This window comes from Balaenoptera musculus, chromosome 16 (genome assembly GCF_009873245.2).
Source record: "Balaenoptera musculus isolate JJ_BM4_2016_0621 chromosome 16, mBalMus1.pri.v3, whole genome shotgun sequence".
Taxonomy (NCBI): Eukaryota; Metazoa; Chordata; class Mammalia; order Artiodactyla; family Balaenopteridae; genus Balaenoptera; species Balaenoptera musculus.
Genome location: NC_045800.1, coordinates 410778 through 431853, shown reverse-complemented (window position 1 = coordinate 431853; position 21076 = coordinate 410778). Strand labels below are relative to the sequence as shown.

Below are 21076 nucleotides of genomic sequence, written 5' to 3'. Positions count from 1 at the left end.
TGAGGATGAGAAACGGAGAAGCGGAGCTTATTCCCAGGGAGTGTGACCGCTCTCACAGGAAATCTAAGTCAGTCTCCAGATCAGAACCACTCAGTAGGCTTAGCACATTGCTGGACACAAGGTCATCGGACAAAAGCCAATTTGAAACTGATTCACTTTGCTATACAGCAGAAACTAACACAACATTGTAAACCATCTATACCGCCATAAAAATTAATTTTTTAAAAAGAGCCCATTTGACTCCCGTAGGCCAGCACTAAACAGGAAACAAAATTTTTACAAAGATACAATTTACAATAGTACCAAAATACGCCCAATATTCATGATAAATACAATAAAAGAAATGCAAGTCCTCCTCACAGAAAACCACAAAATATTATCAAGAGACAGGAAGGGAGCCGGACTCTAAGGGGAAAGACCCACATTCGGGGCTAGAATACTTGCCGCTCCTCAGGCTTGTGGCGTGCACACGCCACACAATCCCGCTCACATCCAGCAGGACCACGAAGGCCCACGGCAGGCGGGCTCTCACAGGGCCCAGAAGAGCCGAGACATTCTTGGAGGAAAAGCAGGAGGAGGGGGGCGGGGGCGCGGGGAGACTCGGAGCATGGGGACTTCTGCGAGGCTGACCACAGGCCAATGGACAGACTCACACATGTGCGCCCTCGGTGTCTTTCCAGCAGACTGAGGCTGGGCAACTGCACGCATGCGTGGACTTGGACACGAGCATCACCTCTGACCCGGCAAGAACACGTGCAGGTGCACGACGCGAGCAAAATACGTGCCAGATGACACCCCAGACCTAGAATATGTCTGGGTGCCCAGACATCTGTCAGCGGTGGATTCGCGCATCTAACACAATTCAGTAACAATAATGAGCAGATTTCCGCTCCCAGGACAGCTCTGAGCGAGAGAAGCCAGACGAAAAAAGAAAATGCACACAGTGTGATTCCATTTATACAAATTACCAAAAAAGAAAAAAATGAGCAAAACTAAATTATTTCTTTAACGACATATGCTTAGTGGTAAAACTATATGAAAAAAGAGAGTAGAGAAGTCTCTTCTGCAAGGGTAGGGCAGTGACTGCCCTCGGGGTGCAGGGGGTGGATTGGGGGGACGTTGCCTGCTATCCTGTCTGATAGGTCAGGAGGGTGCCCCTCTCTCCCTGGATGTCCTGATTTGCAATTTACAGTAAGTTTCCCAGCGGCCCTTCTCTGGCACCCCCAGGACCTGCCCTCCACGGGCTGTGACTCCCCCTTACTTGGGGCTGGCTCCCCCAGGTGCTGGCAGCTTTATCTGTGTCCCAACAGAAGGCAGGCTCACTGCCGTCACCTGATGCCGGACAGGTGTCCACACCGGAGCCAAGGAGCTCCGAGGTGGAGGCCCAGACCTCCAGCCCAGCTCTGAGCTCTGGGGCCAAGACGTCACCTGGGTGTTCACAGGGGCAGCAAAGACCAGCAGTGTGGTGGGGGCATGGGACACCCACGGTCAGGGTTAGAGAGACGGGTGGTTTAGCCCAGGGAGCTCGCATGTGACAGCATCAGAATCACAGTGTTGGGGAGGAAGGGTTAGAGACGCAGCTTCCTGACCAAGGTCCCCCCATCACTCTGCCCACCTCTGATGGGGGCCCTGCCAGCTCCACCCACGAGGGGACCCCAGTCTCTCTCAAGCTCCCCAGGTGTGAGAAATTGCATCTGGGGTCTTTGAATGCTCCCAGTAGGGCATGCTCCCTAGCAGGACAGCTGGACTGGAGACCTTTGTGGGTAGCGACCTCACCCCATCCGCCACACTGTGAAGCACTGCAGCGCGCGTCGAGAGGCGAGGAACTTGGTCCAGGGGCGTGGGCAGCGCGTGCCGGGAGATACGAGCCCTGGAGCCCGGTCTGCGCCCCCTCCTGGGAGCCGTGAGCTCCCTCACGCGCTGAGCCCGTGACTCATGACTCAGCTGCCCGTTTGCGTGACTGTGAGGACGTGGAGGCGGCCGACGCACACGACACCCATGAGTGCAAGGACCTGGTCTGGACCTGTGGGCGGTGCAGCCGCGCCAGTCACTTCCACAGAGAGCATGTGCACGGGAAGCAGGTGCTGGAAGGCAAGAGGGGCATGAGGGTCCTTGGGGACAGTGCCTTCAGGAGCACTCCTGGGGGCAGGGCTGTTAGAGCCCGGGGCCCAGACCTCTGGGGAGGGTGCCCCATGGGTGCTGGGGTCCCTGGGGTACAATAAGGCTGGTTCTGGGGGGCTGGAAACAGGACCCAGCTGCCCGCCCTGGGAAGAACAGCGGGGAAGGGGCTCCTCCTGCCCTCACCCGCTCAGGGAGGCCGGCAGCACAGGGGCGAGCCAGAGTGTGCAGAGACCAAGTGACAGACGCGGAGTGGCGGCCACCAAGTGACAGGACGGCACAGGCTCCCCCAGCAGAAGCAGGTCAGCGGTCTAGGTCCTACCGCCAGGAGAAACATGGTCAGAATATTTCGATACTGTAAAATGAGTCTCATGGTCACTGGAAACAAAAATGTTTAAAATTTTTACTTAATAAATATTTAATTTATTAAAACTTATATGCATTTTTGTTGCAAAGTATTATGGAGAATCTACAGAAATTTTCAAGCATAAAAATATATCACAAAAAAAAATATATATATATCACAGTAGGATAAAATTCTGGCTGAAGTTAGATAACAATAATGAGTTTAAGGAAAATGTTATGATGAAGATTTCCGACTATGAAAAAAAACATGTTTATGTGTTTTTTTCTAAATGATTGATAATGGGTATCAAAACCACTTTGGTTTTTAGGTCCTTGGATATATTTACAGGAGTGACTAACAGCTTTATTTCAAAATGTCAATAATTATCCCACGCCAGAATTACATTCTTTGCAATTACTTACATTTCTTATTTTTTCAAAAATGTAGAGTCGACTTCAAAATGTACAAGTGGTGTGACAGCTTCTCAAAATTCTTTCAGGGAAAACAAGAGCTTTGAAAACCCATCCTGCACCACTCCCTCCCACCCCACATTCGGCCTGATCTACTGAGAGCCGCTGACTGCACGGCGGAAGCCAGGAGAGAGCGCGCCTGGGGTCACGTGTGGCGAGGGCCCAGCCTAGCGTGGAGTACTGCCTCCCTGGTCACTGAGAGCGGCGGGGGAGGGCTGAGGTCTGAGGCTCGGCGGTGGGCAGGGAGGGCGCTCGGGCCAGGACCTGCTTGGAGACAGACGGAGGGTCTTGGAGGAGATGGGGGTGAAGCAGAGTGAGTCGACGGGTCAGGGAAGAGCGGTGAGGAGACGGGACTCCGCCAGGCCGTGGCCTTGGCCGTGGAGCTGACCGTGCGTCCAGGAAGCCTCTGCAGGATTCCGGCAGCACCTAAGAGTCCCAGGAAGCAGACTTGCTCACTGGGCATGTGTTGGACGTGCGGGTGGTGGGGAGAGGCTGGCGCAGAGGCCGGGGCGAGCGGGCCCTCGCGGCAGGCTGCTCCTGAGGGCTCTCAGCCTGTTTGGAGCTGAGCTTGAAATTAACTTTGAGTGGGCGCCCAGGACTGCCTGGACGTCCTTGTCCCATTGGCTCTGGGAAGGTTGGGAGCACCCCATCTGGACTTGGTCTGATCTCGAAAGTAATGTCACAGTTGTGTACCAACACTGACGAGCACCCAGCACGCCCGAGGCACCAGGACACAGGGTGCCACGCCCTTCCAGGGAGCAGAGCTGGCCACAAACGCGGGCAAGTGTGCAAACACACAGTGAGACTCACAAAACACCCAGCAGAAGCTTCCGGTCACTCCACTGAACAACGAAGACCAGTGACCACAAACGCTTTGGGGAAGCAGGCGGGTAGAAGAAGGAAGGGCAATGCGGCCCCTACCAGGTGCCTCCCTAGGGCTCCCGCCGGCCCCTCCCCGCTGGCCCAGGCGCCCTAATCCCTGCTTGACCGAGGAGATGGGAAATGCCCACTAAGTGCTTTTAGGCTGCAGCAGCCAAAGCTGACTCAGCCGGCGTCTACAGCCCATTTGTTCTGTATTTTACCCAAATTGGATGCACTTTTTCCCGAAGTAGACAATGCCATTAGGCCCAGAAGCACTGGCGATGACACTGCTCCTTCAGTTAAGGGGTTTGCACCCCGCCCCCCAGTTCAGCCCTCAGCCCAGAGCCCGGGCCCGGTTGCAGGGAGACCTGAGAACCAGGTGACAACGTTGGCACCCTCCCTTTGGGCCCACAACAGCTAAGACCCCCGGAGGGTGTTCAGGCTGGATGGCGGGTGAGGGGTGTCAAGGCCACATGCAGGCTTCAACAGCCTTCGACGCCAGCCTGGGACAGAGGGAAGGGGCAGCCCCCCGCCCCTGCAGCACAGGGACCCTGCAGGCAGGGCGCTCGGCTCCGTGGACCCAGGGTCCGAGCACAGGATGCAGCTGGAGCCCCGGGGCTCTGGAGCAGGGCCTGCCTCCCTCTGAGACCGGGTGGTGCCCACCGACAGCCCAGGCACTCATCCTGAGATGGATCTTCTCCAACCGCTGCTGCCCTCACCCACCCACCCACCCGCCCTGGCTGCTGCTCCCAGCTCCCAGACAGCCAGACCCACTTCTCTCAGGTGCCTTGGGTGGGCCGCACAAGGTGGGGCTGCCGGCACCCCGGCCGCCAGCCTGAGGCCTCGCTGCCTACCTGTTTCTCCCCTGACCGGGTGCTCCTCGCCCGCCTGGGGTCACATCGCGGGGCCTCTGGGGCCACGGGACCCGAGCCGGGATGGAATTAGTGCCCTGCAGCCTCGGACCTGGCAGGGCCCGCGGCGAGTCAGCTTCCTTCGCGAGGAGCATTTACGGAGTGGCTGCTGTGAGCCTGGCCGCAGTGCCCACCGTCTTGTGGGAGCTCCGACCCCCTGCTCTGCGCCGGGGGAGGGAGGGCGCCCACCCGTCACCCTCCTGTGGAAGACGTGGAGGCTGGGCTGTCCGGCTCTCTGCTTCACTGTGAGGGGGCACCCTGGATCTCTGCCAGGCTGGGGTAGGGGTGTCCTGCTCTCTGCCCGGCCACAGGCCCCGGCTTGGCACAAGGCTCGTCCCCGTGCCGAGGAAACCCAGCCAGCAGACGCTAACGGGGCGGCGAAGGAGTTAGTCACGAACCAGCAGGAATGCCAAACTGAGGGAGAGCTTGTCAGTTCTTTTGGTTTCCTTTCCACACCGAGGAGGCAGGCTGGCAAGGTGTGGATGAAGCTCTAATTATTGGTCCCCCATCCATGGGACCCTAACTCAAGAAGGGGGCAGGCCAGACCCCAACTGCTCAGACGGGTCTTCTCCCTGGTCTCTACCCCACCCCGCCCCCTGCCCGGCTCCCCCAGCCCTGCCTGGCCCTCCTGGGCATCCCTGCAGCCGCCCCTCCCCCCCCCCCCCCGTGGACTGCGGCAGCCCCGCCCCCTGCCGGCGGGGGCAGGGAGCGAGGGGGACCGGGTGGAGGGTGGACCACCCGCCCGACACTCTCCGCGGGCTGGGCCGCGGCCCTCCATCCGTGTGCCCACAGAGCCTGCGGCTGCCTGCGACGCGCCGCTCAGGAACACCGGCCACAAGGCTGGCCCCGCCCCCAAATGGTGCCAACCGCGCACAGGCCTCCTCCCCCCCCCCCCCAGTGCATCCCCCAGGAAAGCGGCCAACGTCCCCGAGGGACAAAGTCCCCAGAACGCCCTCGGAGGCCCCAGTCGCCCCCAGTTGCCCGGCAAAGTGAGCACGGCCTTCCGACTGCCCCGACCCCCGGTTCCGCACCCAGGTGTCCCCACCCCCCTCCCCGCTCTGGTGACACTGCGGCAGCGCGCGGGCGGGGCGCGGCGGGGGCGGGGCCGGCGTGGGCCGCGGTGGGCGGTGCGGGGGGCGTTGCCATGGCGGCCGTGCGCGCGTAGCCATCCCGACTCGCAGAGCCCGAGACTGTGCGCGGAGCCGGAGGCCGGGGCGCCAAGGCCGCTGGAGGGGCGAGGCCAGGCGGGGGGCGCCGGCCCGGCGTAGATCTCGGGCGGCGGGTGCGCCTCCGGCCGGAGCGCGGCGGCTCAGGCAGTGACCGAGAGTGTGGCGCCGCCGGCGGCGCGCGGAGGATGCAGGCCATGGACCCGGCTGCGGCGGATTTTTACGAGGAGGACGGCAAAGACTTAGACTTCTACGACTTCGAGCCGCTCCCCACTCTGCCGGAGGACGAGGTGAGCCCCCGACGCGCGCTGGGACCCCCACCGTTCCCCACGGAGGGGTTCGCGGAGAGTCCCCAGGCCCCCTGCCCCGGGCCAGGTCCTGGCAGCAGGGGGATCCCAAAGCCGTTCTCACCACCAGCACCAGCCTTTAACGTTTCCCCCAGAGGGGACAGGACCGTGGGATGCCACCTGGGACAGCAGCGGGTGGGCTGTCCCTGAAGAAGTTGGCGCCCTGCGGGGGTGGGCTCCGGATTACAGATGCGGGCGGTGGGGGGGCGGGGGGATGAGCGTGGGGGGCGCTTAGCGGCAGGGCCCGAGCACTGTCTGTGTTCCTCCTTGCCGAGGCCCTAGGAGGTCAATGGAAGGCTCCGGGCAGCAGAGCCCGGTCAGGCCAGACTGTTCAGGAGCTGGGGGCCCCCATGACTGAGGGCTGATTCCTGCTCATAGAGGACAAAAGTGGCCTTCAGTCAGGAGCCCAAGTCCTGAGCCCCCAGCCAGGGTGCAGAGGGGCCAGGGTCTCTGTCACATGGGGCTTCTGGCCATTAACTGGGCCAGTTTGCCCGCGACTCTGTCAGAGACGCCTCCCCACCCGCCTGGGTTTGTCCCTGTAGCTCTGGCTTCCCCGTAGTGCCCCACAGACTGTGGGTTGGGGTCAAATGAATAAACTCCGTGGCCCTTGAACAAGCCAGTCCCCGCCACACGAGAGGTGGCCCCCAGAGGACACAGCTGCTCCCAAGAAGACCCTCTAGTCTCCCAAGGCTGGGGGTCTGTGCAGAGCCCCTCCCAGTCCCTAGCAGGTACAGGCGCCCATCCGTGGGGTCTGCTGGCGCCGTGCGCCCTTAACAGAGCGCTGTTGCAATGCTGCCCTCTAAATGACAAGACCCTCTACGTGCCCATCTGGCCAGGCCCGCCAGCGAAGCAGACCTGGCCAGCCCCTCCTGGGCTAGAGGGGGTTCATAACAGCTGAAGCTGCGGTCCCCAGGTCCCTCGCCCTCAGCTGGACCCTGCCCACTTCCCCAGCAGAGCTGGTTCTAAGGACAGAGGGGCTCATGCCCTAGAAGCAGTCCTTCTGGAGGCAGAGTCTGTTGAGGAGGCTGCTGAGGCAGTGCCCGGGGGGTGGTGCTGCCTCTCCTCCCACCCCCCACCCCCCCGTGGCCTGGATTCGGCGAGAGAGAAGGCTGCGGAGAGGAGGGGCAAGGGAATAAATAACCCTGTGGGTATCTCCATGGCTGTGATGGAGCAAGAAAGGGTGCTCCCAGCCCTCAGCCTTCAAACACTCCCCCCGGAAGGATGCATTTCTAGAGTGTCTGTTGGAAGACTCACTTCCCCCCCGAATCACTCTCCAAGGCAGACGCAGAATGTGGTTCTCCACGTGGGGCCTTTCTGCACTGGCTGCCCCACACTTCCAGGGCCTCTCCGTGCCTGGCACACCGAGCCGGTGACTGATGCCAAATGAACAGGAGAGGCAGAGCCGGGATTTGGACGCAAAACCTCAATCCCTAGCCCACCGTCCGTCCTGCGGTCGTGCCCTGAGGCCTGCTCCTGGTAACAGTGTCCCCAGCACCCCTCGGGGTTGGAGCAGCCCCCAGCTGTGCACAGTGCATGGGGCCGGGGGTCCCCATCATCCTGTGGCCGTCACCTCCAGGTGAAGTGGGACGCCACCTTTGTAGTAGCAACCAGCCGGGAAGTTTGGGGCTCCTCAAACTTCTCACACCCTCCCTGGAGAGAGAGGCACTGCCTTTGGGTGTGTTCTCGTGAAACAGGAGGAATGTCCCTGCTTCCTGCACGCACTGGGTGTGGTTGGTGTTGAAGGTTTTAAATCCCCGCCAGGGACATGTGGCTGCCTGGCACAGCGTTGTGTAGTCAGGTTGTATCCGAAAAGCCATCCTGTGTGAGAGGAAGGAGGGCCGTGCTGGAGGAGCCCCCGGAGGGAAGCGTGGCCAAGGACAGCGGGCAGCTTCCAGGGAGGGATGGTGGGTGCCAGACCCAGGACTGTACAAGCCCCACGAGACACAGGCATTTGCTGGTTATACAGCTAATTATATCAACTGACCACAGTGAGCTCAGGAAATAGAACCCTGTGGACCCCACCCCGCAGGAGCCCCTGGAACGTCCGTGCCCTGTTGTGACCCCAAAGAAAATCCAAATTGCTGGTGGACATATGAGAACATGTTTGACTTCATTATAATCAGGCAACACAAAATACACCCACTGCGAAAACCTTCCCACAAGCGCCAGGTTGGCGAGAACCAGAAAGCTGGACAGTGGCCCGAGTTGGCGGGGAGCGGGTGCTAGCGGCCCTGCCTCTCTGCCAGGGTGTAGGGGGGATGGAGTGGACCAGCCTCTTTGGAAAACAGTTTGGCATCCAATAGTGGAGTGGGGATGCCTGCACTTGTGTCCCAGCAACTTCAGTCTGGGCACCTGCCCCAGAGACACATGACCCATGGGCGACGCATGAGCTCGAGAACTCGGGGCCGGAGACCACCCGGGGGGCGTGCTGAGGGGGCCGGCACCGCCCAGCGAGGTCCTGGAGGTCACAGCCCGCCCGGTCCCTGGCCACCTGCAGGCAGCACCACTGCATCGGTACAAGTGAAGGCCGGGGTGCGGATCAGGCAGACCCCAGGCCATCGGGAGGCAGGCGGTGCCACTGGCCTTCGGGGGCCTTCGGGGGGCAGGGCGTCTCCCAGTCCCCAGACTCCCCCAAGGGGTAAGGAGCGTTCTTATCCCTCCTGAGTCCGGCGGGGCATCTCCCCAGCGTCTGTGGGCCGGGAGCTGGGCTGGGCCTGGGGATCTGAAAGCAGATGGGGAGCATTTGAAATATGCAGAATGTCCCATGGGTCCTGTGGCCCCCACGTGGCCCTGGCTCGCAGTCTGCGTCTGCGGGGCAGAAGCTCCTGCACGGCCGGCGTGTTGCCGTCACTGGACAGCGGCCCGCGGCAGGAAGCCAGCACTGCCCTCTAGGACCCCGACTGGCGACAGGGGCTGCCCTGGGAAGCCGCGTCCTCTTGCCTCCCAAGCCCCCTTCCCAGCCAGGATGGGGGTTGAGTCTATGCCCACACAATTGCAAGGGGGGCCCTCTTTCCTGCCCTGGGTGGTCTCCCCCTCAGATCTCCCCCCAGAGCCCACCCAGGCAGCACCTTGCTGGGCAGTAGTGAGGGGTGAGGTGTGAGCTCCGGTAGGCTTTCTGGGTCTGCCCGGAAGGCTGGCTCTGTACTCAGGAGATGGAGCTGGCCGGCAATGACCAGGTCAGGCCATGTGGGCAGTGGCAGGAGGGAAGTCTCCCCAAGCCTGCAGCAGCCCCTGGTGGGTGCCCGGAGGCGAGGCTGGAGCACGGGCATCTGGGGGAGCCTCGCTGGCTCTTCTGTTCATAGCATGTCACCCCGCGCACACGTACACACACACACACAAACGTCTGTCTCGGCCCGTGAAGCCCCTGCCGGCCTCCAGGCACCGTCCCCTTGAGTGTGGATCGGGGCCTCATGGCGTGAGGCTCAGGGCCCATGGGTTAATGAGCTGCCCCTCTGGGAAGAGCACAGGCTCCCATCTATCAGGGCTGGAATTTGGGGGCGGGTGGTGGACTGAGGGGGCCTAAATGGCCAACACCTGCTTCCCGGTCTCTCCCCGTCCTTGTCTTTGGCCCATCAGCCGAGGCGGCCCAGCACCCCCGCCTGCCCTACTTGGGCCGTGGATTCAGGCAAGGAAGGGTCATTCTTCCTGCCTGGGCCAGAGCAGGATGGGCCAGAGGGGCGGGCTGCGGGTCCCAGAGGGAGGTGACCGTGGGCGCAGTGTCCGGGATCCCTCATCACGTGGCAACACCTGCCCTGGGTGTGTCGGGGGCCTGCAGCGTCCCTCGGTGCTGTCCTGGAACTTGCTTCAGCTGAATCCCGCCTTCCCGTTGTAACAGTGGGGTTTCGGAGGGGTTAAGACCAGTGAGTGGAGGCCTCAGCCCCACGGAAGCAGTGACTCAGGACCCATGGAAGTCACCCCACAGAGTCGCGCAGAGAATCCCCCCAGTAGGTGCTCTCCCCAGCGGGTGCTCGCCATGAATGGGTGCAGGTCTCCAGCTTCCCCGAGGAGTTTCCACCTCACCAGGGCATCTTTCCGCAGGGCAGGGGCAGCAGAGCCCTGGGCTCCCATCTCCTGGCAGCACATCTGTCACAGCTGCGTGCCAACAGCCAGTGGAGAGTCAGCGAGGCCGCTGTAGTGGGACTGGCGCACACTCACCCTCCTAAATAACCAGGCCCACGGGGTCCTCGGGCTGTTGACGGTGCAGGCCTGTGTGTGTACGCGTGCATGTGCGTGCGTGTGTGCCCACAGTGCCCAGGTGTCTCTCTAACCAGGCCTCGCGGGCATCCCGGGGAGCCTCGGGCTCTCCTGAGTCGTGAGGGGTCCTGGGTGGGACAGAGAGGCCCCCAGGTGGAGCCAAATCAGGAAGACCTTTGATCAGCGAACCCGGGGAACACAGCCGGGAGGCCTGGAAGCTGAGATTTCTGGTCCACGAGCCTCTCTGCCGCCCCAGTCTAATCGCGTGCTCTGCTTTTTGCTGTGCCCCGTCCACCCCCCTCCCAGGGTCACTACAATAAGGGAGCCCAGCAAGGGGCTCTCTGCTCTCAGAGCTGCCTTTTCCTCCTCCATCTTAACCACCACCCCCCAACAGGAAGAGCTGGGAGGGCCCAGGAGGATGTCATTGAGCCCCTCCCTGAACTGAGAAGGAACAGGCGTGGGATGAGCCCAGTCACACGGGCAGACCTGCCGCGTCCCCCTCCTGCAGCCCCCCCGCCGCCCCGCACACCGCACGCTGCTTGGCCAGACACACACGCAGCGGCTGCTCGTGCTGCTGCTTTCTTTCTTGGTTTAAACCCTTCATCTTTGCTGTGGTCAAGGGACCCCGTGCAGTACAGGAGGGAGAAGTTCAAGGGCAGGAGATGGTAGGCTCCTTTTAGGACCCGGCAGCTTGGCTACACGTGAGAACATCCTGTGTGCTGGGAGGATGGAGCAAGGAGGCTGGAGGGAGAGCTAGGTGGGGGGGCGGAAGCAGGGGCACCTGTCTTCTGTACCACCCCCAACTCACCCCGACCCTCCACCCCCAACTCACCCCCAACTCACCCCGACCCTCCACCCCCAACTCACCCTGACTCTGCACCCTGCCCTCTGAGTCTGGGTGTCCAGGACCTTTCCTGACCCTCCGGCCTGCTCCCCCAGGCCCCAGCTCCCAGCCTGGCTCCCTCAGTCCCCCTCCCCTCCTTAGGCTGGTGGTGCATGAACACACAAATACACGGAGCTAACCAGGGCGTCAAACAATGGGCCAGAAAAGGGCTGTGAGGTACAGGGTGTCTGATGTGTGAGCCTGTGTATTGTGTGCACCCGTTGATGAATGTGTGTGTGCATGTGTGACTTGCGTGAACACATGTGGGCACGTGTGTGGATGTGTGGGTTTTGCGTTCCTGTGCATCGAAGTTAGTAAGTAAATGTGTGAGAGCTGTGTGCCTGTTGGCGTGGGTCTGTCTGTGCACACGCAGGACAGATTGTGTTAGCACGCCCTGTGCGCACACGTGTGTGTGTGTGTGAGTGTGGGTGGCACGACCACAGCTGAGTCAGACCTGGAGGTGGAGCCCGCTGGGTGGGCGGCCTCGGAGTCTAGCTGTGCGGGGGCCACGTGACTGTGTCCGGCAGCTCTGCAGCCGGGGGGTCGTGGGCGTGTTCTCGCGTGCCCCGTGACTGTCGTGGGCTCACGTCGCGTTTGCCGGGCTGGCGACTCCCCGCGCACGGCTGTGCCTTCGTGGCAAAGCTCCGTCTTCCCTCACTCCTGCGTCCGCTCACCTGCTCACAGCCTGAAAAGGTGAGGCTCCCTGCGTGCCCCCCGAGGTCTGTGTGCTGAGCCCCTGGGCCGGGGGCCGCACGGTCCGGGACGAAGGGCAGACTGGGCAAACGCCTCTCCAGCAGCAGCTGACGGTGCAGCAAACGCTCTGCGGCTCTGACGTCCGGGAACCGTGGGATGTCGTCTGGTTGCCGAAAACCTCGTTCCCGACATAGAATGAACCGTTGCGGCGTGGCGTCTGCTTCCGGGAGTCGTGTGGACGTTGGGGGCCGCGGGGGCCTGTCCCCAGACGCGCCGCCCCTTGCAGGCGCCCGCAGCTCAGCGCAGGCCTTCCTGCAGGAGAACGTGTCCCTGGCCGACATCCTCTCCCTGCGGGACCGCGGCCTCAGCGAGCAGGAGGCCTGGGCCGTGTGCCTGGAGTGCAGCCGGTCCATGAGGAGCGTCGCCCACGCAGCCCTCTTCCAGACCCTGTGCATCACGCCCGACACCCTGGCCTTCAACACCAGCGGCAACGTGTGCTTCATGGAGCAACTCAGCGGTGAGGCCTGGGCCGGCGCCCGCGGGGAACGGGAGCGCAGAGCGGCCCGAGGGGACGCGGGCCCGCCCTGGGCCGATGGTCCCGGAGCCGGGTTTCCGTGGTCACCTGCTGGTACCTCTGCCCCCCCCGCCGTTGTGGGGCTCGGGACGCGCTGGTGCTCGCAGCTCCCCGTCCCGGGAGAGCCTGGAAGCCTGTCTTCCCCAGTGACCCGGGTCGGGGGTAGTGGGAAGGGAGGGTCGCCGTGCGACCCGGCGCCTTCTCTTCCCTTCCCAGACGACCCCGAGGGAGCCTTTGTCCCCCCGGAGTTCGACGTGACTGGGAACACCTTTGAGGTAAGTGGCAGCAGGTGGCCAGTGCCCGGCACCCCCCGACCGTCACCTGGCGGCAGTGAATGCCTGCGGTCGGCACCCCGGGGGCTTCGGGGGCACTCCCACCTCTGTGCCCTCGGGTCCCCAGCGACTTGGCTGCAGCGACAGCCTGTGTCTGGCCGCGTGCTCCTCGCTACAGCGCGTAGCATGTCGCCCGAGTGCGATTTACTATATTTAAGATGTGAAGAGCGCCTGAAATTACCGGGGGCGCCTGACGGGGGTCGCAGCCCTCTGAGGGACGGGCAGGGGCGGCTCGCGGCCCCGGAGAAGCACCCACGAGAGTGAGGACAGCCACGCCCAGGACACAGGCAGGCCGAGGTCACCGAGGTCACCGAGGCCTCCGGGGCCCCCAGTGCAGCGAGGTGGGCAGGGGACCTAGAGGAGGGAGGGGCCCCTCGTGCTGCTTCCACTTTCTAGAAAGAGTCTCCTGCCACGTCTTAGCTTCTGGAACTTCCTTTTATGTGGTTTCCCTAGACTCCTCCGCACCGGGTGTCGTGTCCTTCGTGGGGGGAGGCCTGGTGGGGTCCGTGCTGCGCCGCGTGGCCTCCGTGTGTCCAGCGAGAGCTCCCAGCGGGGCGGCGGGGCCGCTTGCAGAGCAGGGCAGCTCTTTCCTACGGGGCTGCCTGAGGTGCGCTCCCACCAGCGCCCAGGGACCCCTCACCCGCTCCTGCGGGATCGGTTCCGCCGGGATCGCCAGGGGTTGCGTTCCTGTCGGTCAGGACAGTGGGCTTGCAGGTGGTGGGCTGGGGACCCCCTCTGTGGGAGAGCCCATTTCTATCCAGTTGCTCAGCTTTTCTCCCTGTATTTTCGTCCGTTTTGTCAGGACTGCAAATGCCATGTCCACCGTGTGTCTCACTTCCTTGAAGGCAGCGGTTCTCAAACTTTTTGGTTCTTGGAACCCTTTACACTCCTAAAAATCACTGAGTGCGCAAAGAGCTTTGTTTGTGTGGGTTATATCTGCCAGTACTCACTGTATTACAGGTTAAAACGGAGAAATGCGTAAAAGGTCTACCTATTAATTCATTCAATGACAACTGTAAACCCATTGCACGTTAGCACATATAACATATTTTCGTGAGAAATAACAATATTCCCCTCCAAAAAAAACAGTGAGGAGAGTGGCATCGCTTTACACGTTTGTAAATCTCTTGAATGCCCGGCTCAGCGGAGGCCTGTGTTCTCACGGCCGCGTCTGTGTCCAGTCTGCTGTGACAGCACAGGCCCGCGGCCCCCGCAGCCTCCACGGCCTGTTGCTGGGACATTGTTTAGCCTCTGGAACCACGCTTTGAGAAAAGCTGCCTGAAGGCATCCTCTGATGGAAAAAGAAGTTTCTCATTTCTAATATAGTCAGATTATTGTTTTCTTTCACTGTGTTCTTTTGTGCCTTAAGAAACCTTGCCAGCCTCAAGATCCAACAGATATTTACTGACATTTTCTACCAAGAGTTCTAAAGTTTTGTTCTTCACATTTAATCCGCCTGAGGCTGATTTTTTAAAAATATTTATTTATTTATTTGGCTGTGCCAGGTCTTTAGTTTCGGCAGGTCTTTTAGTTGCAGGATCTTTAGTTGCAGCATGTGGGATCTAGTTCCCTAACGAGGGATCAAATCAAACCCGGGCCCCCGGCATTGGGAGCGTGGAGTCTTAACCACTGGGCCTGCAGGGCAGTCCCGAGGTTGATTTGTTATGTATGTGAGGCAAGGATGCAAGTTCATTTTTTTTATATGGATAACCGTTGCTCCCAGCTGTTTGTTGGCTGGCCCCGGTACACGCCACCTAAGCCATGTACACCCCAGTTCCGGACAAAGATGGGTCTGCTTCCCGGGCCTCTGCCCTGGTCCATGGGGGTCTGCCCACCCCTGCACTAGAGCGGCGTTTATTGGCCCCAGCTCCACCACGAGCCCAGCATCTCACAGCGAACGTGCCCGGTCCCTGTTCTTTTCAGAAGCGTTCTGACTATTCTTAACTCTTTATTCTTCCACATAAATTTTAGAATTATTATCAAGTTCCAGGAAAAGCTCTGTTGGCACTTTGACTAGAATGGCTCTGAATGTATAGATCAGTTTGGGGAGAATTCATACCCCTATAGTATGTTATACCTCTTCATTTATTTAGCTCTAATTTACTGTCTCAGTAACATTTTAAAACCTTTATTGTAAGTTTTACTTGGATATCCTTTACTAGTTTATTCTCAGGAATGAGATATTTTCTGATTCTATTCTAAATGGGTGGTCATCTTTCTAATCACATTTTTGTGCTCTTTGGGGCAAGTCTGCAGAAATGCAGTTCGCTTTAACATTTTACTCTCACATCAGCCATCTTGGTAAATTCTTTTATTATTTCTGATAACTTATAGAGTCTTTTAGTTTTTCTGTTTAACTGATCAAATCACCAGCAGAAGGCGGCAGGCAGTGTTGATCCCGCCGTCCCCAGAGGCTTGGTGCCAGGTTGCCCTGCCAAGTGTCCTGAGTGGGCCTGGAGCAGCGGTGGGACGGGGTCAGTGATCTCTCCACGATCCTAAGAGAGCTCTTCCCGCCTCCCCACCCTGGATGACATTTGCAGTGGCCCCCTGAGGTCCCCACTGTGCCAGAGGGATGGAGTTGTATCAGGAAATGCTTCTGCATACTTTGAAATGATCATCAAGATGTTAACATTTCCCTTTTTTATTTTCTAGCATTAAATCAACCTTTCCTACTTAGAGAAACCTAAACTGGCTGTGTCCTATTTTTTCTTTACACCGTTGCATTTGATTGACTGATGCCTGCTTTGGGTCTCTGTGTGTTTTTCTCGCGTGAACTGGTAGTTTTCCATTCTGTTGATGTTTTTGACTTGTGTGAGGCATCAGGACTATCCTGGCTGTATGTAAATGCCCCCGCTTCCTTTGCCGTGTAATAGTTTATGTAAGAATGGGATGGTCTGTTCCTTCAAAGTCTGGTCAAACTTACTTACGAAGCCATCTGTTTCCTTGGAGCAAAGATTTTTAATTGCTGCTCTATTTTTAATAATTATAGGATTTATCTGTTTTGTATTTCTTATTGAGTCAGCTTCTTGGTAAACCATATGTTTCTAAAAATTTACCCACTGTTACCTGTGTTTTTAAAGTTGCAGGTGAGGTCCTTTCTGAGTCACTGCATCATCATAGGTGCCCTCTTCCACTCCTTGGATAATTTATTTGTACTTTCTCTTGCCAGCCTTGCCGAGGTGGGGGCGGGTTGTATATTTTCTTAGTTTTGTCGACAGAAATAATCAATAACAATTCATAATAGGAAAGGAAAGAGTGTTATGTGAGCCAAACTGAGGACTATAGCCTGAGAGACACAGATTCAAGAAGCACTTGAATCATGTTCCCCAGGCTACAAAATGGGGAAGGCTTATAAAGGCAAAATCCACAAAATTCCTTAAGTTGTTTGTCAGGAATTAGGATTGGAGCTGCAAGAAGTAAGGGTGCTGGTTAAGCATGATTGGTCGGGGTCTGAAATGGTAGCATAGTTACAAGGAGAGACTTGAGACCTAAGGTTGTGGGTGGCAGCTGCTGGCGGATACTGTTTTGAGAACGGCCGGTGGTGTCATTACGTCCGATAGAGTGCTGAATTCAAGTTCTCAGGGATGCAGGAGTGTGTCTGAAACCACGCCCACAGCAGCCACCCGGCTCCACCCTGGATGCCTGAACCACAGTTACTCCATTTTGATTTTTAAATGCGTCCTTTTCTTTAATGGTTAAAGCAGTTGTACAGTGTGTGTTCAGCAGGCCTTAAGACAGGCTGCTCTAGATGAATGGATAAAGAAGATGTGATACATATGCATATGTGATATATATATATATGTGATACACACACACACACACACACATACACATAAAATGGAATACTACTCAGCCATAAAAAAGAATAAAATAATGTCCTTTGCAGCAACATGGATGGACCTAGAGATGATCATGCTAAATGAAGTACACCAGAAAGAGAAAGACAAATACTATATGATATCACTTATATGTGGAATCTAAAACATGACACGAATGGACTTTACAAAACAGAAACAGACACACAGACATAGAAAACAGACTTGTGGTTGCCAAGGGGGAGGCAGGCGAGGGAGGGGTGGGTTGGGTTTGGGATTAACAGATGCAAACTATTATATGCAGGATGGATACACAGCAAGGTCCTACCGTAGAGCACAGGGAGCTATATGCAATATCCTGTGATAAACCATCATGAAAAGAATATGAAAGAGAAGATATATATGTATAACTGAGTCCCTTTGCTGTACAGCAGAAATTAACACAACACTGTAAATCAGCTGTACTTCAATAAAATAAAATTTTTTAAAAAGACAGGCTGCACGTGAGTGCAGCTAACATGGCAGCGGCGAGCGCACAATGATTTGCCCCCAGAAGGACTTGCCGGGCCTCCTCTCTGCACCCGTCAAGTCCACCACCTTCCAGAAGCCTTCCCTACCACTGGATCCCGTGGGGATTTCTCACCTCTCTGATGTCCTGTAGCCCTGATCTCCTTAGCAGCCCTTCGTGTAGTGAGTGCTCAGTGAATGTCAGTAATGAGTGTAATTATTGTTATTAATATTATTAAATGACTGTTATTCCCTTTGCCCTCCTGGAGCTCAGGGACAGGTATCTTAAAAAAAAAAAAAAAAAAAAAGACAGGCTGCTCTGGCCAGCACAGAGTTCAAGCCAAATCACATATGAGCCAGAGCGACTTCCCCAAACCTCCATACGTGAAAGTTTCTTCCATCAGCTTTTCACAGAGCCCACCTTGTATGGTGTGAGGTCTCCTGTCCCGTCTTGGTTTCTTCTCCATCAATTCTGCTCTTATGTTCCAGTCTCTTGTTTCTTGTACTTGTTTCGAGTTCAGTGCATTTTCCTAACTTGAGCTGGACACGGAGCTCATCAGTCTGAGCTTTTCTTCTTTCCTAATATTAGGGTCAACACCTAAAGCTAAGAATTTCCCTCCGAACACGAGTTTTGCCACACGGCATATGCGGTATCATTCACTTCTAGGTGTTTCTTTATTTTGTTAAAAAAAGACTTTTTGATGTGGACCATTTTTAACGTCTTTATTGAATTTGTTACAATATTGCTTCTGTTTTATGTTTTGGTTTTTTGGCTGTGAGGCATGTGGGATCTTAGCTCCCAACCAGGGATCAAACCCGCACCCGCTGTGTTGAAAGGCAAAGTCTTAACCACTGGACCACCAGGGAAATCCCTCTAGGTGTTTCTTTATTTCCGTTGGGATTTCTTCTGAAAGAATGGGTTGGGTTTTTCTTATTTTTTATTGTGATACAGGCAGACCTCACTTTACTGCACTTCACTTTATTGTGCTTTGCAGAGACTGCATTTTTTACAAACTGAAGGTTTGTGGCTGCCCTGCATTGAGCAAGTCTGTCGGTACTATTTTTCCCAGCTGCATTTGTTCACTTTGTGTATCTCTGTCATATTTTGGGAATTTTCACAATATTTCAAGCTTTATAATTACTATTATTAGATTCGTTATGGTTATCTGTGATCAGTGATCTTTACCATTGCTATTGTAATTGTTCCCCGGCACAGTTCACTGACAGATGCGGCGTGTGTTCTGACTTCTCCACTGACCGCCCTTCCCGGTCCCTCTCCTTGGCCTCCCTGATCCTTGGGACACAACAGTATTGAAATTAGGCCAATTAATAACCCTGCAATGGCCTCTAAGTGTTCAGGTGAAAGGCAGAGCCACAGATCCCTCCCCGCGCGTTGGGCCATTCGGGTCTTCTGTCGCTTTGTCGCTTTTCCTTTTTTGCCGAGTTGTCTGCTCCGTACTCTGAGGTGTAGACGGCGCCGTACCCCTCCCTTTGCAGAGAAAGCGAGCCCAGCAACGGAAGGGAGCCGCCATCCGCTCTCCAAGTGGCAGAGCTCCCTGGGTGGAGGGGCTTTCCCGGGGCAGGGACCCCGCCTGCTGCAGGGTGGAGGGTCAGGCAGGCCCACACAGGGAGGGGGGAGTGATGCGGGCCACCCTCGGGGAAGGGAGAGACTGTCCCTAGCGGGAAGGAAGGGGCTCCCCCTTCCTTTTCAAGGCTTCCTGTCCCCGGAATCTTCCTATCATGACAAGTTTCCTTCTCTGAGTCGCCGTAATTCCCAGCGGGTGGTTGGTGACTTTCCCTGTTGCTCCTCCCATGGGGCAAGCAGGTCCTTCTCGCCTCACACCTGTGTCAGCGTGGGCGCCGGTGCCCCGATCCCGGTGTTGGCACCGCCCATGATCCTGGGGTCCCCGCTCTGTGCTCAGATGGCAGCAGAGCAGGTGGGATCCTGCCTCATGGGCCGTGGTCCACAGGGGGACGGACTTGATGCGAGTAGGGTTCGCAGGATCACCACTAGGGGGGCTTCCAAGACAGGAATTAGAGGTGGAAAGATCTCGAGGGCCAAAGACGCTGGTGTTGGCCAGTGTGTAGTGGACAGTGTCATCTGACAGCCGATGAGAAGTTTGTTTGCTGAGTTATTTTCAGACTAAAAGAGGTGGATGGATGGATGAAGGTGGACAGAGACAGAAAGATATAGATACGGATACAAAGAAAAGCAGGAAGGAAGGGAGGGAGGGAGGAAAAATAAATGTGGGTGGCGGATGGAGAGGGGGTGGACAGATGGATGGATGGATGCATGTGTGGGAGGGTAGACGGGTACCAGTGTCCCTGGAGGGGACAACAGGGTGTGGAGGGCCGGAGCAGATACCCTGGTGCAGAGCCAGGTTTCACCCTCGGGGCTGTGACTTGCTGGGGGCCTCACTGCTGCGGCCTGGCCTGCAGGTCGGGGCTCGTAGGGTCTGCCTTTCCTTCCACCCCCAGCACCCAGCAGGGCTCCCAAACCAAGGCGTCTGCCTGAGTCTGTGCAGCAGCTTGACCTACGTTTGGCCCCTTCAGGAAGCCCTGGGTGCTGGCTCTGCGGGGACCCAGGCGGAGGCCCTGGGTGCGGAGGGCGAGGTCAGCGTGTGAGGTGGGGACCAGGGCGGGGGTGCCAGTGTCTCCCGTGAGAGGAGGCCCGGCCTCGTGCACAGGGAGAGCGGACAGGCTCCGGGCCGTCAGGGTGGGCACCAGCCGTGTTCACAGGGCCCCGAGCGGGCAGCTGGACACCCTCCTCAGCAGGCTGGCGTTGTCTGTAGGTGACGAGGTTGTGGGCCTGAGAGCTCAGGGGCTTCAGTGGAAAATGATAGAATAAAAGACTGCAGAGGTCAGCGGAAGGCAAGATACATCCCCCAAAGTACGTAGCTTTCCTTTGTGTTGGTAGTTACCAGTTCAAGAGGAAATGGAAAAAGTCCCACTTATAACAGCCACGACCACAGAAAGCCCGGAGTGAACATGGCAGGAAGAGTTGAAAGTGCACAGCAAACCACTTTTCTAAAGATGAAAAAACAAGGCACGAGAAAATGAGGACACGGACCCTGTCCCTACACGAAATATTTTTTCCAGCTTTACTGCAACAAAGCTGACATTTAATGTTGTGTAAGTTCAAGGCCTACGGCCTAATGATTTGATATACTTAACATACTTCAAAACTATTTCCCCGTAGGGTTAGTTAACACCTAACACCTCCACCACTAATTACCATTTCTTTTTGGTGGTGAGAACATTTAAGGTCTACTCTCTTAGGAACTCTGAAGTATACAGCACAGTATTGTTGACTGTAGCCACCATGCTGTGCATTAGACGCCAAGAACCTGTTCATCTTATAACTGGAAGTTTGTGCCCTTCGACCAGTGTCTCCTCATTCCCCGCCGCCCACAGGCCCCTGGCAACCTCCATTCTACTCTCTGTTTCTGAGTTCAGTTTTTTAGATTCTACATGTGAGATCATACAGTATGTCTTTCTCTGTCTGACTTGTTTCACTTAGCATAATGCCCTCAACGACCATCCTTCTTTCCTGTGGCAGAATAATATTCCATTGTGTATATAGACCACATTTTCTTTATCCATTCACCCAAAGACACTTAGATTGTTTCCATGTCTTGGCTTTTGTGAATAATGCTGCAGTGAACATGGGGGTGCAGATATCTCTTCGAGAGCCTGATTTCATTTCCTTTGGATATACACACAGAAGTGGGATTGCTGGATCATATGGAGGTTCTATTTTTAATTTTTTGAGGAACCTCCACGTTGTTTTCCACAGTGACTGCAACAATTTACATTCCCACCAACAGTGCACAAGGGTCCCCTTTTCTCCACATTCTCA

The 21076-nt window shown here is 57.0% G+C and overlaps 1 protein-coding gene across 2 annotated transcripts in view; it reads left to right on the top strand.

The window, feature by feature from the left end:
• Positions 1–5910: 5910 nt before the first annotated feature.
• The window catches only part of KNDC1 (kinase non-catalytic C-lobe domain containing 1), a 56993-nt gene continuing 41827 nt past the window's right edge, over positions 5911–21076 (top strand). For both annotated transcript variants that reach the window (XM_036829638.1, XM_036829639.1), the window contains exons 1-3: positions 5911–6162; positions 12308–12506; positions 12780–12838. In XM_036829638.1, the coding sequence (XP_036685533.1) occupies positions 6061–6162; positions 12308–12506; positions 12780–12838 (360 nt within the window). In that variant the 5' untranslated portion in view covers positions 5911–6060. The remainder of the gene's footprint in view (positions 6163–12307; positions 12507–12779; positions 12839–21076) is intronic.